The 20,498-nt window shown below is 34.6% G+C and overlaps 1 protein-coding gene across 1 annotated transcript in view; it reads left to right on the top strand.

Annotated features, from left to right (window-relative positions):
* Window positions 1–20,018, top strand: part of MICU3 (mitochondrial calcium uptake family member 3) — a 52,880-nt gene extending 32,862 nt beyond the window's left edge. Inside the window, exons 10-14 of the mRNA XM_041402600.1 lie at window positions 3,457–3,557; window positions 3,871–4,042; window positions 8,362–8,470; window positions 9,419–9,576; window positions 17,696–20,018. Of these exons, the coding sequence (XP_041258534.1) occupies window positions 3,457–3,557; window positions 3,871–4,042; window positions 8,362–8,470; window positions 9,419–9,576; window positions 17,696–17,806 (651 nt within the window). The 3' untranslated portion in view covers window positions 17,807–20,018. The remainder of the gene's footprint in view (window positions 1–3,456; window positions 3,558–3,870; window positions 4,043–8,361; window positions 8,471–9,418; window positions 9,577–17,695) is intronic.
* The last annotated feature ends 480 nt before the right edge of the window (window positions 20,019–20,498 follow it).

Here is a 20,498-nt window from a genome sequence, read left to right as displayed (position 1 = left end):
TATAGATGGACTTAAATTTGGTAATCTCTACGCATGATTAATTTGGAGAGAGAGGGGTTTTTTAATATCCTATGCCTCAGTCTAATATCTGTAACTATGCTGTAATTGAAGCTTAATAACAGCTATACTTAGTAGTGATTTAAATTCTCTGTAAAGTGTATAAAAAGCCTCTCTGCTCACTTGTAAATAATTTTATGAAGAAAAATCATGTTCTGCATTTTCTCCACTGACAATTTCCCACTTCTCGCTGTAATTATCTTTATCTTGCTTGGTTTGGGCCAGCTGGCTTTCATCCATATTCTTATCTCTCCCAGGTACTCTTGCATCTGAATAATATTATAGCTATTTGTAGTGAGAAAATGGCATAAAGCAAGGTGACACTGGGGTCTGTGTTGTTTCATTGGCTTTTGAGAAGTCTATATGTAAGTCGAAAATGAGAGTAAATAAGGTTTGTTGCTATGGGAATCAAAAGATTTCTTTGGAGAATAAAGTTATTTATCACAACTAGTTTTCTCTAGGGCAGTGTATAATACTGTTTCTGTGCTGACTAATTTAGCAATTCCACTGTCCTCTTGGAATATTGCAGTTATCACTAAATTCAGTTTTGGGGTTTATTCTTAAATTACTAAGTGAAATTGGAAATCAGTGGCTTAGTTATCACTGTTGGAAAAATCAAGGGTTTTCAGTAAGAAAGCTCTTATTGAATCAAATCATAATATACATACTTAATTATTGGAATATGTTTGTAAAAGTGGAATCAATGCTTATAAGCATTACCTACTTTTAGTCAACCCTTGTTAATCAAGAACTTGAGACTAATTTTGCTGAATACAAAATGAATAGACTTTTTGCACTTCAGGCTAGAAAATAGAAAGAAAAACATATTGCCATTATGCAGCAAGTCAATAAAGTGACTGAAACGCTTGTCTTCAGTTTGTCTCTTTACTGGCATTTGTATTTCAGCTATTGTAAAGGTAAAGAGAAATGAGAAGGGTTTTATTCACATTTAAATGACTGCAAAATATATTTGATCAAAATTGAGGCTCGTATTTGTACATGGAAACAGGTGAGGCAATTTAATTTGCACTGGTCTAAAATAAAATTAATTTTATCGTGGAAATAGCTTTAAATGATTAAAGCTTCTAGTTTTATCCTTTACCGTATAAAAGAGACTTTTTTTAATGCTATCAGTGCAGATGGAGCACGGGAATAGTGTTCAGTTGCCTGCAGTTCTTCAGAGAAGCATACTGGGTTGAGTTTCTGCAGTGAGGTTTTTGTTTGGGGTTTTTTCATTTAGTGAGGCCAACCAAGTGGGAATTGTGAAAAGACTTACAGATTGTAGTTTTTTTAAACGGTTCTTTAGATATGGGTGAATGCAACCTAAGTCTAAGGTTTTGAAATGTTTTTGCAAGATGAAAGGCTGTAATTTAACATTTGATATCTTTTCAGTGTACTTGAGGGAAATTGTTTGAATGTGCTTAGGGATTTAATTGCTTAAAAGACATAAGAAATCAGGGTATCTGCATTTCACTATATTGTGTCCTGTAGTGGAGGATAACAATATTAAAAGACAAATAGTGATTACTTTTCTGAATTAGTTTGCTCACTTGAAGAGCAGAGCTGTCTTAATTGAAGGGCATGAAATATCTCTACCTCCATATACACTATGTCATCTTATTTCTCCCTGGAGAAGAATATGAGAATAAAGAGCAAGCTAGAGTACATGAAATGCAATCTTGAGAATCCTAAACTGATTACACTAAAGAACAGAAAAGTCTCTCTCATTTATTTAGATTGGATGTTGAAAGGGATTTGTGTTGTTACTGCCTTGTGTTTTCCCTTGTTGTTGATACATAAATACTCTTAATGAATATTGCACTTTACGTTTTTTACAAATCAGTATGTAAATCTGAAAATAATATAGTGTATTTTAGAGAATGTAAATTTGAAATGCTTTTACATGGTACGTAGTTTATTGTGATGTTGAACTATTGCGTATTGTTAAAAAATTTTTCCTGGTTTCTTCACCTAGTTTGTCTGTTACAAATGTATAGCCTCTTCAGTGAAGAAATAGAGTCACACTCTTGAGTGTGGCTTGCAATTTTATATGTGTCGATCTTTACAGAGCTGTATAAACTGTTTTCTGTACCTATGGTAGATCCCAGCTTTATTATGTATTGTAATGGTGATAAATTATTACTCGTACATCTCCCAAATATTTGCTAGGTTTCTGTACTGTGCCTTGTTTTGTACTGTAACACTAGAGTCTGTAGACAAACTTCCTAATGGGTTGTAGCTTGCCTAGGAAGAGCAGAGACTGCTCTCCTACTCTGTGCTTTTCATAAAGTCTTGTCTTTGTAAGATGAGAGCTTGGACAGGAGGTAATTCCTAAGCAGGCACAGTAAGTAATAAAAGTAATGTAATATATACATTACTTTTTAAATTTCTAGTGTTGGCAGAAGCATGTTAATACCAGGAGAACAGTATCATGTCAGGCTACTGTGGCTTGTTCAAGAGCCTTATATTACTGAATTATTCTTCAGCTCTTCAGTGTATCAAGAGCTTCTTTTTCAAAGAAGTAAAATCAATGCATATATACAATAGTTAAGGGCAGTGAATATGTAGTAAAAAAGTGGAATAGTATGCAATCACTATCCACAGATCACAGTTACTAATGTTTGGATTCCTCTTTACAACTTTTGCTATCACAAATGATCAAAATTAGTTGGCTTTCACTTCTAATTCTGGCCTTCAAAACCTTAGCGATTTATTCAAGGGAAAAGTATTAATACATATTCAAAGATTCCAGTCCTGTGCAGAGACCACAACCCAGTACCTGAGGAACAGTCTTAAGAGAAGTAATCCAAATATTGCTTCATTATTTCAAAATATTTCCTAATTCTGGTATTTTAAATGTGTTTGGGCAATAACATTTAAGACGTAGCTATCTGCAACTTACAGAAAAGAATCATGTGAAGTACACCTAACTGATGTGATTTTGGAACACAATCTCATGCTTACTTTTGAAATATGGAATAAGAGTATATGAACTAATGTACTTTAATTTCTTTGTAGTTTCATAGTAGAAGGGAAGCAAGATTGTGTACAAAGGGAGTTACATTTTATGGTTTACCTTAGCTGATGAGATTTTTTTTTTCCTCACAAGTTTCTGGTTTTATTTTTCATACCTTTTCTCCCTTCATTGCAGCTTCCATTACATCATTCTGTTAGTTTAACTACTTTCTACTAAATGCAATTAACAGCTACTGCTATTTTGTGTGAAAATTGCATGGCAAAATTAATGTAATGGTTTGCAGTATTAAAATCTTCTTAAAGACTATAAACATGAAATACAAACTCTTAATAGAAAAGTCTATTATGATGATAGGCATTCTCAGATTATACTTCTGTATCTGATCCAATCATGGCCTTTAATTTTTTTTTCTAATGTTTAAGCGTGCTGATGATATTACAAGTTCACTGTCAGATACGACACTGCTTGTACACTTTTTTGGCAAGAAAGGAAAAGCAGAACTGAACTTTGAAGATTTTTATAGGTGAGACTCAACTTAATTAATTCCTTGTAAAAATATTTGTATAGTTGTTCTAATTAATGTGTACTATATTACTATACACATAGCTTAGGCAGGTATGTTTGTATGGTTTGTGATCCCTTTGTGTGTGATATATACACAAAGAGCAAAATAAAACAATTAGTGGCCCAATATTAAAAAGTCCTCTTCCAATGCTGCTGTAAATTTTAGTTAGTTTGGGGTGGAAAGGTTATAACCCAGCCCTGTCCTTATTTAAGGACATGAACAATAGAAATATAAAATATGACAATTTCTTCACATTTTGTTTGTGCTTTAGATTTATGGATAACCTGCAAACTGAGGTTCTAGAGATAGAATTCCTTTCTTACTCTAATGGCATGAACACCATCAGTGAGGAAGACTTTGCCCATATTCTCTTGAGGTATACAAATGTGGAAAATACATCAAGTTACCTGGAAAACATGCGTGGCAGTATTCCTGAAGAAAAGGTAATTGCTTAGCAGTGCACCACAGCATGCAGTCCCAGTGTCATTAACATAAAAACATAGCTTTGTTGGACTGTATTACTTAGCACCAGGATTTTACTTTGATCATAAACTGCATGCCTGGTTTTTCAGATTACTTGCTGAATAAAATGTAGAAGAGTAAATAGCATAGAATTATATTCCATAGGATTTAGCTAGTAGTATTCTTGAAGTTTAGATAGAACATAACAGATAGATAGAATGGGTTAAATTGCAAAAGCCATAAGACATTAAAAGTTTTCTAGCAATGAATTATCAAAAAACCCCTTCCTTCCTTCCTTCCTTCCTTCCTTCCTTCCTTCCTTCCTTCCTTCCTTCCTTCCTTCCTTCCTTCCACCCTTCCTTCCTTCCACCCTTCCTTCCACCCTTCCGCCCTTCCTTCCTTCCTTCCGCCCTTCCTTCCGCCCTCCCTCCCTCTCTTCTTCCCTCCCTCCCTCCCTCCCTTCTTCCCTCCCTACCCACTAGAGAGGCATCTACTTAGAAATGACATCACATTTTTTCTCATTGTTTTATAGTCTTATTAGGAATTGCTTGTAATTATTGTTGGGTTTGTGGGTTTTTTAATGACTGAAGAGACAGAAATGCTAATATAGACAGTAAAGGTCAGGAGGTAGGTAACCCTTAATTTGTTTAAAAATACATTGTTAGAAGTGTACCTTGAGAGAAATGTAGTAGCAGCTATGCATCAGTGATAATCTATAGGATAATGTTAAAAGTAGCCCTTCAAACAAGAGATGTTTTGGATATACTTCTTCTGTTTGTGTTTACAGAAGAAGATCAGATTAATCTATCCTAGAAATCTAACTCTTTCAATAGCTATATTTTTAATAGCATCAACATCAGAGCTTGCAAAGAAAAGTAATAAATCAGTTTGAACAGTTTGTTTAGGTTTGTTTTTATTTGTGGAATGACATTTGCATTTCAGTCTTGACAGTAAGTAGAATTAGTCAACCGACCTGATAGAAGCACACTCCAAAAATCAATAGTTTTCTGTTCAGATATCTGGATTATCTGGATTCTTCCTGTGGTTGTACAGCAGTTAGGGCCACTGAGTGTTAAATATAGCTGGGAAAGCAGGGCTGTCTCTTTTGACCAGATTAGGTGTCAGATGACATGGTAAGATAGGGATCAGAGTTCCTGCTCAGTCACCCTTTCCAAGTTCCTGCTCTAGGCACTGAGGTGCTCAGACCAAACTGCTGTGAAAGGTCTGTACAGCTTTCAATATTCAGAGCCAAGACAGTGCAACAGAACTGCTATAACTGCATGGTTCCAGATGGAAATCTAAAACAAAACAAACAAACAAAAAAAAAAAAAAAAAAAAAAAAAAAAAAAAAAACCCACAGAAACAAAAACAAAACAAAAAAAAACAAAAACAAAACAAAAAAAAAAACCCAAACAAACAAACAAAAAAAACCCCACTCACTTTGGGTCTTGTTTAGAAACAATAATGTAAGTATCACTTGGGAAACTGAAAAACAATAACAGTTGTAGTTAAAGAGAAATACTTTGAATGTCAAAGGTGAAGTTAAGTAAATATACAGACACTTTCTTTTGAATACAAGGTAGTAGTCATTGAAGTTCATATCTAAGTCTTCCAATGTCATAGCAAGTATTCCACTGTAGTTTCCTCTTCTTGGTCTCTGGTGAGACCAACAGTTAAGGAAAACCTCCATGTAGAAAGCTTTGTCACTTAGTTACAAATTTGCTTTTATGCTGTGATCTGGCAATATCCTGGCACTAGATGGGTGCCATATATTTGGGTATTTGAGGTATGTCATATGCTATACCTCCACTAAGTGAAACAAGACGTTGCTGTTTTTCATAACTTTGTATCATTGGCTTGGTAAATGTGCTGTCACTACATCTCTTATGCTGGCCACAGGCTTTTAAGAATAGGATTTTGACTCTTACTGCCATGGAGGTGGTGTTCATATGTTGTTCAAATGTTGTCACATTTTTTTGGCTCTTGTCATAACACTATAATTTGATGATTATAAAATTTGCTCTTTATTTCATGACAGTGATATGCTGCAATACTAATACTAACCAGAGGATTTCATTCAGAAGAAAAATTAGTCAAGTCTGTAAAGTAATATGCCCATACTCTCACAGTGGCAACGTTAACCTTTCATGGTGCTGTACAAAGAAGCCCCTAAAGCAGCATGATGATCTTTTGTCATATTTTAATCATGTTAAAATGCTCAGCTGGCCTGCTGCCTGCTCACGGGATGTCTTCCTCCTTTTACTAACTAGATGCCAAGCAGTGATTCATGTAAGCTGGCATCATGAATTACTATAGATATCAGATCCTGAAGAAAGTCTGTGCATTTGTAGCAGCATTGGTACATTAATCTGAGTTTTCTTTGCTGTAGTAAAATAAAATCTGTCTATCCAAATTAAAAAGTTAGCTTCCTTTTTTTTGTCGTGGTTTAATCCCAGCCATTGACCAAGCCCCATACAGCCATTTGCTCACTCCCCCACCAGCAGGATCAGGGAAAGAATCGGAAGGGTAAAAGCCAGAAAACTTGAGGGATGAGAAAGAGTAGTTTACTAGGAAAAGCAAAAGTCATGCACACAAGCAAGATTTTTGCAGTAGCCTGACCTCTTACACTTATTTTTTGCATTCAGAACTTTTACAGACAAATTGGTGCACATTAAGGATTTGTGAACTTAAAAATGTCAGCTCAAGACTTGGGTGGATGTTCTCTATGATTGCTGTTTTATTGTTGTACCTGAGGCTCCTGGCTGAGAAATGAAATTTCACTGATCTAGGAATTTCACAAATGCATGGCAATGTGTTTAGACTGAAAACTCTATGGGCATTCCGGTCCCATAGAGTTTTCAGTCTAAACACATTGCAAGAAGTAGAACTTTGACACATAATAGTGTCAAATGCAATGAAACCAAAATACAGTATTGATAATATTAAATTCAGTTTTTAATATAAAAATTAAAATAAGGTGGTAGTTCTACTTGTGTATATGAGGGTTTCCTCCCAGTTGTGAAGGATGTGCTTGTTGAGAAAAGCAATTCATGATGGAGATGGGCCAAGCTCTCCAAAGAGTTTATAAATCTTAGCTAGTGGTTAGGTAGGATCACTTAAGCAGTGGGTTACATCTCAAGTGTATGGAGACATATTAAATTTTTCTGTTATAATAATATTATGCTGCTCTCCGCATTTTGCACAGTCCTTGCTGTTATATATGGGTTAGCATCCAACCTCTGCCATCTTCTGGCACAAACTTACATTTGCATGTTTCTTGTGTTCCGCCATACTATAAAGACTATGTATATGTTTGAGCAGAGACATAGATCAATGTTTTAGTTTGAACATAAAGGCTCACAATATATTTGTATTGTATCACAATATATGCCTTCAATATATTTTTAGAGACAAGTACTTAAATAGAATAAAAGCAAATGGAAAAATAGGCAGGAATTATAGTTAAAGGAGTCCAGGGAGATCAAGGTTTGACACAGAATGCCATTCCATGTTCGCAATGGCTGAGACCAGGGGGAATTTGATATAGGCAATGGTCCTGGCTTAGTTCAAAGTCTCATTTTCAGGTCTCTTTCAGAATTGATTTAGAGATAGTTTATCAGATGTTTGGATCTCTAACTAAGATGAGAAAAGAAGGAATTACAAGGAATGAAGATAAACTCTTTTAACAAGACCAATTTAGTGAAACTTTCACAGAAGATAGTCTAAAGTCTGGTCAAAATGTGATTGATTCTTTAAAAGCTGGACAAACCCTGCAGTACTTGCAAACCCTCAGCTGAAGAGACTTGCATGTCTAAATCTGGATATATGAAAATTTCACCCTCAAGTACAGGCTTAAGGTAGATCATGTATATTTATGAATTCATTCAATGTATTTATATGAGCACATACACTCACATATATATAATAGTGGTTTTCAGGTTTTCAGTAAACATACTCCAATGTTCATCCAAACCTAGACTTTTTATTCTCAGTATTGACTATTGTATTGTAATAACCCTGGAATGCTTAAAAATTGCCCTCAGCAATAGAACAGTATTTTCGACTGCTCTGGTGAAAATTGCTGCCTTGTTGCAGTCACAGATAGAAAAGACATATTGCATTCCTCAAGAAACTCCAGTTCTCTATTTTATTGACTTTTACTACAAATCCCTTTTTTTTTTTAAATGGGTGTGGTATCTGCTCTTAAATGAAGTTGACATATATAATTGCAAGGTTTGTTTATTCAGTTGTTTTTACTACTGGTAATTCTTACAGTGCATATTGTTCTCCTTGTTTTTAGGGTATCACATTTGAAGAATTTAGATCATTTTTTCAATTCTTGAACAATCTAGAGGACTTCACAATTGCAATGCAAATGTATAATTTTGCAAGTCGTTCCATAGGTCAAGGTAAGAATCTATATTCTTATAACAATCCATTGATACCCATGTAGAACTGCTAACAAAAGTGCATTTTTTTTTAATTTCCTAGTTTGTAGTTTTAGTGTTTCCAGTAAAAGGCTAAAAATGCTAGGACTCCAGCTTTGAGAGGAAAAGGCGTGCTCATATCATAAGAGATAGCAGGCATATAAGTCATAGAAGTAGTGGACAAGTTGAGTGCAGAATAGCTGTCCATCAAATCCTACAATACAAGAGTTAAGAGGCACTGGATGACACTAGTGAGAGATCAGATTAAAGTAAACAAAAGCATTTCTTTACACAGTCAGCATCTGAAACTTGGCTTTCTACAAAGACTGTAGAAAACATTGTCAGAAGGTCCAAAGAGAGATCAGACAGATTTTTAACAAATCAGTAAGTGAGTACTTAAAGAACCAGGCATGTATGTACTACTACACTCCTTAATAAAACAATTGTGATGCCTGGGGAACACAAGGTGAGCAATATGCAAAGTGGTCGGACTTGTGTGCTCTCCCAAGTAGCCTCTTGATGGGTCTGACCCCATAATACCAGTATGGTCCTACCTCATGTGGCCTTACCAAGGAATTCTATGATTTTCTCTGATTTCTTGGGTTCTGTGTCAAATATGTAAATGCCATGTATGTAACATAGTTTAATGTTAATATGATTTTCTAATTTTGTTATTGCACATAGTACAATAGGGCTGTTATCTTTTTTGTAAAATAATCAGCACCAATTCAACAGAATCATTTTATATCAGTTAAGAACTACTTGGTTTAGAACTGAAATTCAGTCCTAATTTTCACTTTTTCATATTTTTGTGTATTTAAATGTGAAAACTGGAGTTAAAAGTTTACTTATATTTCATAATATGCTGTTCACAAAGTACCCTTAAATTCACCTTTTACATTTTTTTTTTCTGGTGTTCTCCTTATGCAGATGAATTCAAGCGTGCTGTGTATGTAGCCACAGGTGTGAAGCTCTCACCTCATTTGGTGAACACAGTGTTCAAGATTTTTGATGTCGACAGAGATGACCAGTTGAGTTATAAAGAATTTATCGGCATTATGAAAGACAGACTCAATCGAGGGTTTAGGGTAAGGATTCTAATTTTTATAGTTACCTTAGTGGATTCTGCTACTTACCACTGCTTTAGCATCTGCAGCATCTGTAGATTTCAAACCAGCAGTGCATATGTTTAAAGACATACATTTTATGACATATACTTTAAGACATACATTTATAGAAATACTGAAACAAACTGTAAGATAAAATCCTTCTTAAATTCTTCTTTGATTTTTTTTGTTAGAAAACAATATTTACAGGATGTGATGTACCTTTATAATGTGCAAACCAAATAGGAGATGAGAAATCCCCTGTATTACAGTAATTTCTTCTGTATTGTGTGATTAATAGATTAGCATTAAGAATTTTAATAACGGCAGTAATTATGTCTGTATTGCATGCAGAGAAAAGAGACTTTGTCTCTCTCAAGCTCAAGAAGTTTAGTTAAAGGTCAACTCTTCTAAAACATAATATAAAATACCGAGTGCTCATAATGACAGTTGGAAAGAGTTGCAGCAGAAGGTAGTTTTAATTTTCAAATAAAAATTAGTGAAGCGGTGCTGAACAATGCTGTGTTCTTGTTCAGAGCTGATTTTAATAATTAAACCCTGTATCTAATATTCAATTATAATAAGCTAGAGGACAGGAAATTACTTGCAGTGATTTTTTTTCTTCATATGACAGGTGTTAACATTTTTAACTAAATGTAAAATGGTGTTCTAATTAACAACCTTATTACTTTATTACTGAGACATAAATCTTAAACTGTGTTATGGTTCCTAAAGTCACATTTCAAAATGTTGTTTCTGTAATTTTAATTAATTTTAGTTAGCTTCCTAATCATAATTTTAGAACTTTCTGTGAAGTGGTGTTGAGTCTAATAGTTTACTTGTTATTTCTGTACATTTTCAAACCTAAAATGTGGATAACAACCCCTGTATTTGTAACAAACTTATTTCTTTGTTGGTCCTCAGTTTCTTTTATTATGGTGTGGTAATGATGATTGTTTCACAATTGTTTCAAGCTGTTCAGCTATATGTTTTGTTTACTAACTGTAAATGCGCAGTGTATGTTAATTTAACCAGCAAACAGTCTGCTTACTAAGTAATTCTTGTATTTATCACATGTTCCTATTTCACAAAATGCATGACAGAAATCACATATAATTTTAAGAATCTATATCATCCAGCACTATTCAGTCCTATGTATGTATCTTGCTTTTCCCTGGACCACTATAAAATATTCCAGTGGACTGCAAAAGAACTATAAAGAATAGCCAATATTCAGAAGAATAACACAGTCTTTCATAAATTATAATTCTAATTTAAGTTAAATATTAGACACCTGCTGGATTGGGAGACAATTGTGATTTGGTCCTGTAATTCAGTTAAATGCATTCTCTTCACTAATCAGTAATATTCCAAGACAATTACAGTAGTAAACTGAACAATTACAATTTCCAGTAAGTTTTTATAAGTGTCACACAAACCAATTTTTTCCAAGAGTGGATAATAGTAAAAATTGTGCAAAAATTTGCCTTCATAAAAAAATTCTGCAAAAGTTTTGCCTTAATAAACACCCCCCACTCACTGCAGTCTTGGTTTAGAATGGAAAGTAGAAAATGCCTAAGAACTTTTTTCCCAGAACAGACTGGTGGAAAGTGTCATTAATTGCTTCCCAATGTTTGTATGTTAAAACTTGCAGAGTAATTAATGTGTCTAAAACAAGTAAAACTTTGCTCTCTTGCTCCTACAATGTGGAGGGCTCAAATGTCGTCTTGTGCTAAATCAAAACTAACAAATTACTAACATTTTATTTACCAATAACTGTGTTTTGAATCCATATGAAAATTTGGTCAGTTTCATTATAGAGATAAAAGATCATAACAGCTTCAGCTTATTCAGTATTTTGTAGCAACATAGAAATCTATACTTCTTTATGAAGTATAAATGCCTGATTTTAATTTTAAATATTCCACAGTTAATGTCTGCCAATTAATGTAGTGTCTGATTATCTCTCAAAAACATCCCAAAATAACAGTTTCAGTTAGGCCTGGAACTCAGTTAGGCCTTCAAATCAGTTGTGATGTGAAGTACAATTTTATAAATAGCATCTTGTACGTAGCAATTCTACCTTTTTAAAAGTTGTTTCACTAATTATGTTTGCCCAGAATCTTGAGGCCGTGACAGGATTTGGTACTGGGACTGTGTATTTCAGAAAAGGACATTTTGTGGTTATTTAGTCAGACTGAAAGTGAACCTATTTAAGAGCAGAGAGTCCCACAAGTCCAATGAAAATGCAGTTCTGAAACATCAGTCAGTATGTAGCAGGTTTGTCCTATTTAAAAGCTTAGCCTTGAACTTAAAAACTTCAGGAGGGTCAGGTACTGCCTCTTATAGGAACACAGAAAATGTTCATTTTCATACAAATTTTAGATACGATTTTGGAAAAGTAAATGTCTTAAAGACTTTACCAAATGATATTTCTCTTTTTCTGCAATTTTGTAGCACAACCTGAAACCTTGTTTTGTTTTAGGAGTTTGACACAAACTCGTATGTTAAGCTGCCATCAAGTGGTCAGTCAGAGTATTGCCATCAACTTACTAAAAATGTTTAAACATGAACAGCTTTTTTTTTTTTTTGCTTATTGTTTAGTTAAAATAATTATTTCCCTTTGTTTTTCAAATTTAAACATTTATAAGAAGATTCCCTTTCTTTTACGAATTCCATGTTTAAACCAGAAGACTTGGAAATCAATGACTAAATGCTAAACATTTTGCATCACACATACTGTAGTGTATCTCCTGGCTATTGGTCAATTAAAGCCGTTTTTTTGTATTTTCATGATACCGTTGTCTTATGCTTACCCCTGGCTGCCTTCACGTGTTGTCTGCATCTGCACACTTCTCCATCTTCTGCTCCACAGGGCTACAAACCTATACAGAGGTATACTACTTTCAAATCCTGCGTGAGGAAGGAGCTCTATAGCAGATAAATGACGGTATGTGTTAGCTTCTTCACCAGTCTGAGTGTGCCAGCATGCCTGCAGGAATGGCTGAATGTTGAACTGTCACTGCTTTGCTTCCTGTTCCAAAACTCAGGAATAGGTTATATGGCTGCAAGCTACTTAGTAGCTCAAGGCATCATGTTGTGTTTTTGACTGAAGCAATAAAATTTTATCCTGGTTGGTAATGACTGACTCACACTGTCACTGTTCTGTGAGCCAGCTGTGATTTTGTATTGTGTTTGAAATTAGGAAAAGTATTTTTTCTTAGTTTCTGTTGCTGTTTTCTGTCTGTCCCATTATCTCTTTTTAAGTAATTTCTCAGGTACCTATAGCTAATAAATATTTACCAAGGAAGATTATAGAGGCAGATTTTTCTGACTTATAATGACTTGATTCTACTTTGATTTATACTGCTACATTCTTGAAAGCAATCATGTATTTTTGCCTCAATTAATACTGTACCAGCAGTCTTGAAAAATCAGCATTGTGTCCACATGTAATCACCGTGGCCCTTTTCACATATCCACTCCATGAACATCCATTTGTACAGTTCAGTTGTACTGTGGATTTCAGTGTCAGAACTGGGGTGTACCTATGCTGTAGCCGTGTTGTGAAACTGTTTGTCACACAGGGGACATAGATGCTGCACTAGTAGACATTTCTTCTCTTACATAAAGGAAGAGTTTGTTCCTTTACAACTTAAGGGGTTTTCCTGTTTCCATGTAAAGGTTTTGCACGAGTTGTTCTGAAGGCTGTTGGCTCCCAGAGGTTTTTTTTACAGAGGGCAGGAGCAAAGAGATGTACACCATGACAAGCAAGGCCCCGTGGCCAGGGGTCTGCTCTGAGTGACCCTGTGAGGAGTCCAGCACATCTCATGCTCCTGAGCCAGGAGGGTTTCACTGTCATTCCCCTGCTGGTTTTAATTCTGAGGCACAATATTAAGCTGAGGCTTTTTGTTCAATACTATACACTAATACTCTGAAGCATTGTACTAATATGTGAGGGACAGAAGAGGAAATTTGATCTTCACAAAGCATCTGGTTTCTCCACATTACTAATGGGAAGTGTAAATGACTAATAAAGTAGCTTAAACTTTTTAAAATTTAATATTTCAGTAATCTAAGTCACTAGTCACATGAGGAAGTCATGACTTTAGTTTAATCTTATGTAACTTTATATCTTTGAAACTTTTGACTTTCAAAGATTCCTTTCTTCTTGTCTCATGTATTTTTAAAAATAGTTATTAGGAATACTTTGTCTTTTTGTCAAAACCCATACTGTTGTTTCATGTTAAGAATTATTTAAACTGTAAACTTTTCAAGATATGAAACAGCTCTTACAGGAAACTGGAAAAATGCTACACAGACATGATGCTTCCCTAATAATTTCAGTGAAGGGTATGTGACCAAGTGGAAGAAAATGCAGTGACACAAAGGAATCCAGTATCTAATCAACAAACCTAATAAAATTATTTTGGTGACAGAAAGAGAGACTGGTAAAAGCATCAAGTATGCATACATCAACACCTTGTCAGATCTGAATTCAGGCACTAAATTAATTAATTCATATGCTGAGATGATGTAAACTGGGAACAAATGTACCATGCAGATTTATAAAGGGTTTTATAAATCTCCAGAGATGTTGTTCATTCTGTATAAAGTCATTCTCAAAAAAAATTGAATTATAGTACATCTACACCACCCATTTGGAGACAAGAAACCAGGTTAGTTTTCAGGGCATGGACTTGCCTACAGGCAACGTCACTGAGTTAATGCAGAGGCTGTTAGGTATTTACCCTGCTCTTCCTCCCACCTGGAGCTCCTGGATGTAACAAAAATTCTTACTGTAATCAAGTTTGCTTCAGTAGTAGGTCTGTATCAAATACCTGCTGCCTGTGCACTGAAGAATACAATATAAGCCTTGTATATATAAAATTCTTTCTGCCCTGCTGACACATTACTTTGCTACTGCTCTTCACTTGAGCAACTGCTTCTTGTCTCTTATCACAAGTCAGAATCACAGAATTGTTAAGGTCAGAAAAGACCTCTGAGATCAAGCCCAGGCATTACAGTGATTTAACCAGCTGTTGGCTTGTGCAAAACATTGCATAACTCATAATATTTCTTTAGATTTGTTGTAAACTTCTACTAATGGAAATGGAACCTTTAGCCAAGGTACATGAAGGGATTTGGCAAAAGTACTGTGGGGTAGAATAGAGATAGTTCTGCATTTGCCATACATTGTGGAGTGAAAGTGGATTCTGCATAATTCTAAAAATCATTATTTTCCATTTATTTTATAAATTGAAAAGATAATAAAAATGGAATCATTTGAGATTTGAAATTGAACAGTTTCAACATTAAATTTCAGTCTGATGTCCAAAAAAAGCACATAAATGTACATAAAATACAAAAATCAGCTACAACTACATCCCACAGTTAGGTGCAGTACAACTACTATTAATTGTACTTTTTTTCCAAATATAAATGTAGCGTTCATTGTGCTTTGAAACACTGTGCTTTTCCATGGCAAATGTAGAACTCTGGTGAAGGAGATTAAGATACTTGGCATGCTTGCCATAGATTATACCCTACTGTGAATCTGCACTCTGACAAGCAATAAACAGCACATTGTGCTGTACATCACATATCTCTAAAATGCACTAATGCCATTACTCCACAGTGTAAAGAGTGTTGTACCCTTATAATAAATAATGCAAATTTCTCCTTGGGGAGCAAGTGTACAAGCTGTGTGTGGTCCCTGCAGGGCACACAGCCTGACTGGGCATTGGCAGGTACTGCTTTGCATACACTGCAGGGAGAACTGAAAATACACGTTTGTAGGGAACTGCCTGACAGAGCACAGAGGAGAGCTCTGCTTTGAATGTCTTGTGGAAGCATTATCTAGGAAATTTCTAACAAAGCCCTTTCAAAGTTGATTTCCAAAAAGGGATGCTAGAGACCAACTTATGAAGGGATTCTACTCCATCTAATGTATTGTTTGCTAAACTATTCATGTGCTCAGGAACTGTCATAGATTCTTAGGCCATGACTCTGATTTTATTGACTACTGAAGTAATGAATCTTAAGATTTTTTTACTGAAACAATTGATTTGAAGATGTTCTGAATATTGTGGATTTTCAAAATTTCTGATTAAAAGCTTTTAGGAGGTAACAGTTAATAGCTGAAAATAGTAGTTTGAAACTGAGTGAGGAAGGAAATTTATTTTGAAAAAGACATTAAAAACTGAAGCATGGATTCAGAACCTCATTTCTAGCCATTTCAACTATAAATTGCTGTCTTCTATAAACACTTCATTCTGTCAAGTGAGATTAAATTTTTCATCAAGCTAATTTTTAAAGTTTTTTATTTTTATACTTTCCTAGTACACAGCAATTGAATACATATAGTGTAAAAGACAGTTTTAAAAAAATGAAAGGAGCTGTTGCTTACTGTTCGAAGGGGCTTTTGCTTACCTCTTCTCTAAAGCAGAGAGGTGAGAAGTGTGTGATTAGGCACACCTTCCTGACTCATCTTACAAAAGTAATTGGAAATTCCAGAACTTGGGCTTTTGATCCTAAACCTGACAAGAAGCTTAAAAACGTACCTGGATACAGTGGGAGGAGAATGTTCCAGTGAAACGCAAAAGCATTGCAGAACATGTGGACAAGCTCTTCCTTCTGGGGATTTGGTAGATACAACAACAGTGCATACATTAGAAATAAGTAGATGAACAGTCAGTGCATTTCAGCATTTCTTTTAATTACTTTCATCAACACTTATCTGAACTTGTTTCATAAAATAAAAAGTAAATGCATATCTTAAAGCACAGGTTAATAAACTTAATATGCTTTTGTTAAATAATGCACTGCAATTTGCAAGTTAGGCATTTTTTCTTGAGATTGCCTATAATATCAGCTAAATTATGCATTCATGTAAGTATGGTTTCCAAGATTTCATTTAACATCATATAGTACTGCGGATTAAATTGTATTCTGAATATCAACAACTTCTTTATAAACGTCTGTGCTTTTTAATTAAACAAGATGAGGGATAAGAATAAACAGATGTAGGCTTCAGTGTCTAGTGGTGGATTTTAATGTACCGCAGTGTGACAATTTCTTTAACATCTTTACTCAGTTCAACCAAAAGAAGGTATTGGACAGTCTCACCATGTGTCCTGGTTTTACCTAAGAGTGAGTTAATTTTCTCCCTAGTATCTGCTACCGTACTGTGTTTTAAATATAGGATGAGAATACTATTGATGACACACTGATGTCCTGGTTGCTAGGAGCAGTGCTTACACAGAGTCAAGGACTTCTCAGCTCTTCAGCCCACCCCACCTGCAAGGAGGCTGGGTGTGCACAAGGAGCTGGGAGGGGACACAGCCAGGACAACTGACCCAAGGGATATTCCACACCATGTGGCATATGCTCAGCATATAAACTAGGAGGAAAGTGGTTTATTTCACCAGTTGCTCTAATTCTTAGTATCTCTCCATCTATTTTTTACACTTACTATAAAAATAGACTTGGGGAGTTAAGAACAGTGGAAGAAATGATGAGATCCAGTGATAACTGCAGAGAGCATAGAGCACAGGGCAGTGAATCTCCCAAGCCAACCCTTGGCCAGTTTTCCTCTCCATTCAGTGGATAACTATCCCTGTTGCAGAACTACAATTTAGTAGTAAGTTAATTTCATATATAGAAGCTTTCATGTCACCTGCCCATATGGTATTTGGCTTTTAGTGCCTCAGTTTAATGAAGATCAATAATTTTCTGTGCTTTTTTTTTGGTGTCTTAGGTGAACTTTTTAGTACAGTGTCAATACAAAGAAGCAAGGAACAAAACTAGAGAGGGAGCTGGACATACCTGAATAAAGAGGAAATACTTTGCTGCATCTTTTAATATAAATAGGGTATTTGTTGAATGCTAATTGTGTGCTGTGAGGTGAGGATGCCTTTTGAATACTTAACCTACGTATGAATTTATAACTCTCATTTTATAGAAGTAAATTTAATCTCTCACTATTTTAATATTAAAACACCTATCTAGTATGTATGAGTCTGAATAAAATTTAAGGTAGAATTAATGAATTTAGTGAATGGTATCTTTTTTCCAATTGTATGTTTTTTACTTTTCACAGGAGACTCCGAAGTATGGTTGGAATGAATATTACTCTTGTGTGATGACTGTAACCAGTGAGCATCTCAGAGATCTGTGGAAGCAATTTCGGAGACGAGATATGCTGAGATAAAGGAAGAAAGCAGGATTATCTGCACTGGCTAAAATTATTTATTCCCATGAATTCTTAATGAAGAACAAACTAACCCAGGTGAATGGTGAATCTTCCAGCTGCACTATAAAACACAGGACTTCTTTTCCACTTAGTATAGTGATCATCAACTCTTAAAACTGCTTTTCAGTATGTATTCTATTTAATTGATGAACTAACTATGCCATGTGAGTGGGAGAAGCCTTCTTTCATAAGAACACCTTTTGAATATTATTTTTTATTATTTTGAGATAAATTTGTCATTTAAAAGAAAACAAAAATAAGTCTTACACCTGGGCAGGAAGATGTTTGGAGTGAAGAGAAACTGCCTGCATCAGTTTAGACTGTGAATTCACTTTCAGATGAGCACTATTAAAAGTTTGTGCTAAACTGAAAATGAGACTACATTAAGTAGCATAACAATTACATATGAGTTGAATGGACAAATTAAACTCTTACAGGGTGTTATTTTACAAGGAGTAAAGCTGTTATGGTCATAATGTGAATGATAGGTATTTACCTAGGAAAAGTACTGTATGTATGAACTACAATGTTCAGATTCTTCAAGTCTTATTATTATGTTTATGAATTTCTCCTTTAAAAAATAGTAGAGATTTTAAGATGTCTTACAAGCAGTGTGTCAAAGAAAAGTCAAAATGTTCAAATTCATGTAGCACACACTTTGTAATATTTATTATAAATTTTATTGCCATACACTGGTATGTTTCTGGTAGAGTACAAATTCATATGTTTCTTGTGAATAGTGCACTTTTATATGAAGTGGCACTGAGTAGAAATTATAGTTGTCTAATTTGCTACTCTGGAATGCCATATCTGAAAACTAGATAAATAGCTTGTGTTTGTGTCAAACAAACAAAAAAAAAAAAAAAAAAAAAAAAAAAAAAAAAAAAAAAAAAAAACAACAAAAAAACATGAATGCAATGAATGCATGCACAATACAGAACAACACTAAGTAATATTATTTGAATATTACTTGTTTGCTATTGAGCAGCAGCATATTTCCTTACTGCCTATTAACATTATTGTTAAGTAGTAGGAATTAAATCAAGAACACGTATTTTTTACACCCTTCTTGAAAAGATTTACTGGATAATGAATAAATCTGTATCTGTTTAGGAAAAGACCGTGCCATTAAATAATTCCAGCTGAATATGCACACACTTGAACTAATGTCAATAAATTGTCATCAGAAGCAGAAATATTTGGTAATCAGATAATCAAAACAGAACTAAAATAATGCTTTTAGATATATTTCTAGTCCAAATCATGAAATAAAATGTTTTACAATTTTATTCAGTGCACATGTTGCTCAATTACCATCTTAAATATCATGTGAATAGATGTATGGTGTCTGTGTAACAGTGCACCTAAGTTTTGAAATGCTTAATTTATAGTAACATATATTTCTGGTAGAAAAATCAAAACAAAATGAGAAGGAAGCTTTTTTTAAGAAATTCCACACTGGGAATTGTAGAAAAAAATATATCCTAAATGTGGCTTTTATCTGAAAAAAAAAAAAAAACCAAAATGGAGGCCAGTTCAGAAAACTATCAAAGGATGATACTTCAGTTAATGTTTGTGATAAATAAATTCAAAATTTCCAACTTGGTGTCCTTAAACTATTGACAGCAATAAATAAATGAAATAAATTGAGATAAAGGTTCTTGGATTGACACAGCAGAACACAGATAAGCTGCAGTCCCTGTGTGATCCTTTAGGGAATCAGCGGTATTCAATGTATCGTCTCGGTACGCAAAACTGTCTCACTGCTTCTTGTCAGCGTATGCAAAACCCAGTTTGCTACTACAGTGGTGAAGGACAAAGAAGAGAGGAGAAAACATTGGGAGTCACAGAAGGGGTTCCCATCCTTCCTTTTCATTCATGACTGCCACTCACAGTGACCTCCCCCTGGAGGAAGCAGCTGTACCATCATTTGGCTGCTCCACTGCCCTAGGCAATAGTGCACTTTGCTTTTATGGCTGGCTTGAAGCACTTCTAGCATTTTTCTATATATTTCCTATCTATAGATACTTAATATAAAATAGAATGTGAAAGTGTCAGATTAGTTTTTAAGACTATTTTTTCTTCATGTTTAATAATATTATTTAATATAAATATGAATATATACATATAATATTCTTGTTTATTTCAAAATAAATGCACTTGAAACTAATTTTCTTTGCAGTGTATATAATTCAAATTCTTTTGTCATAATAATCTTTTTTTGGTAACGTGAATGTGTAAGCACTTTGAAATAGAGCATCTTGCCATGACAAAAAAATAGACTTGTTTTCTTCTTTTAGTCATCTGTTTAGATAGCTTCGCTTTTCAGCCACAGAATTCTGCATAAAAGACCTGAAAATGAAAGGACAGGTGAAAGCAAGGCACAGTAATGGCACATGCCATCTGCTGTAGAGGCACCCCTCGGATAAGCAACAGTCACTGGGCTCAATAAAACCTTATTAAAAATCTGCAAAATTCCTGGCAGCACAGAAGATGTGTATGCTGCAACTAAATTGTGTGAAAAGTTGCATAAATTAAGTCTTTGTTTAAAAGCAGCTCTTGTTCTCCTCTGTAAGTCAAGAAAACTGTAATAATGCAAGTAAATATTCAGAGGATGCTTAGGAACTGCCCACAGATGCCCAGACCAGCT

The sequence above is a fragment of the Onychostruthus taczanowskii genome, unplaced genomic scaffold (assembly GCF_017590055.1).
Source record: "Onychostruthus taczanowskii isolate IOZ18803 unplaced genomic scaffold, ASM1759005v1 scaffold2, whole genome shotgun sequence".
Lineage (NCBI taxonomy): Eukaryota > Metazoa > Chordata > Aves > Passeriformes > Passeridae > Onychostruthus > Onychostruthus taczanowskii.
This window is presented reverse-complemented; position numbering and strand designations above follow the sequence as displayed.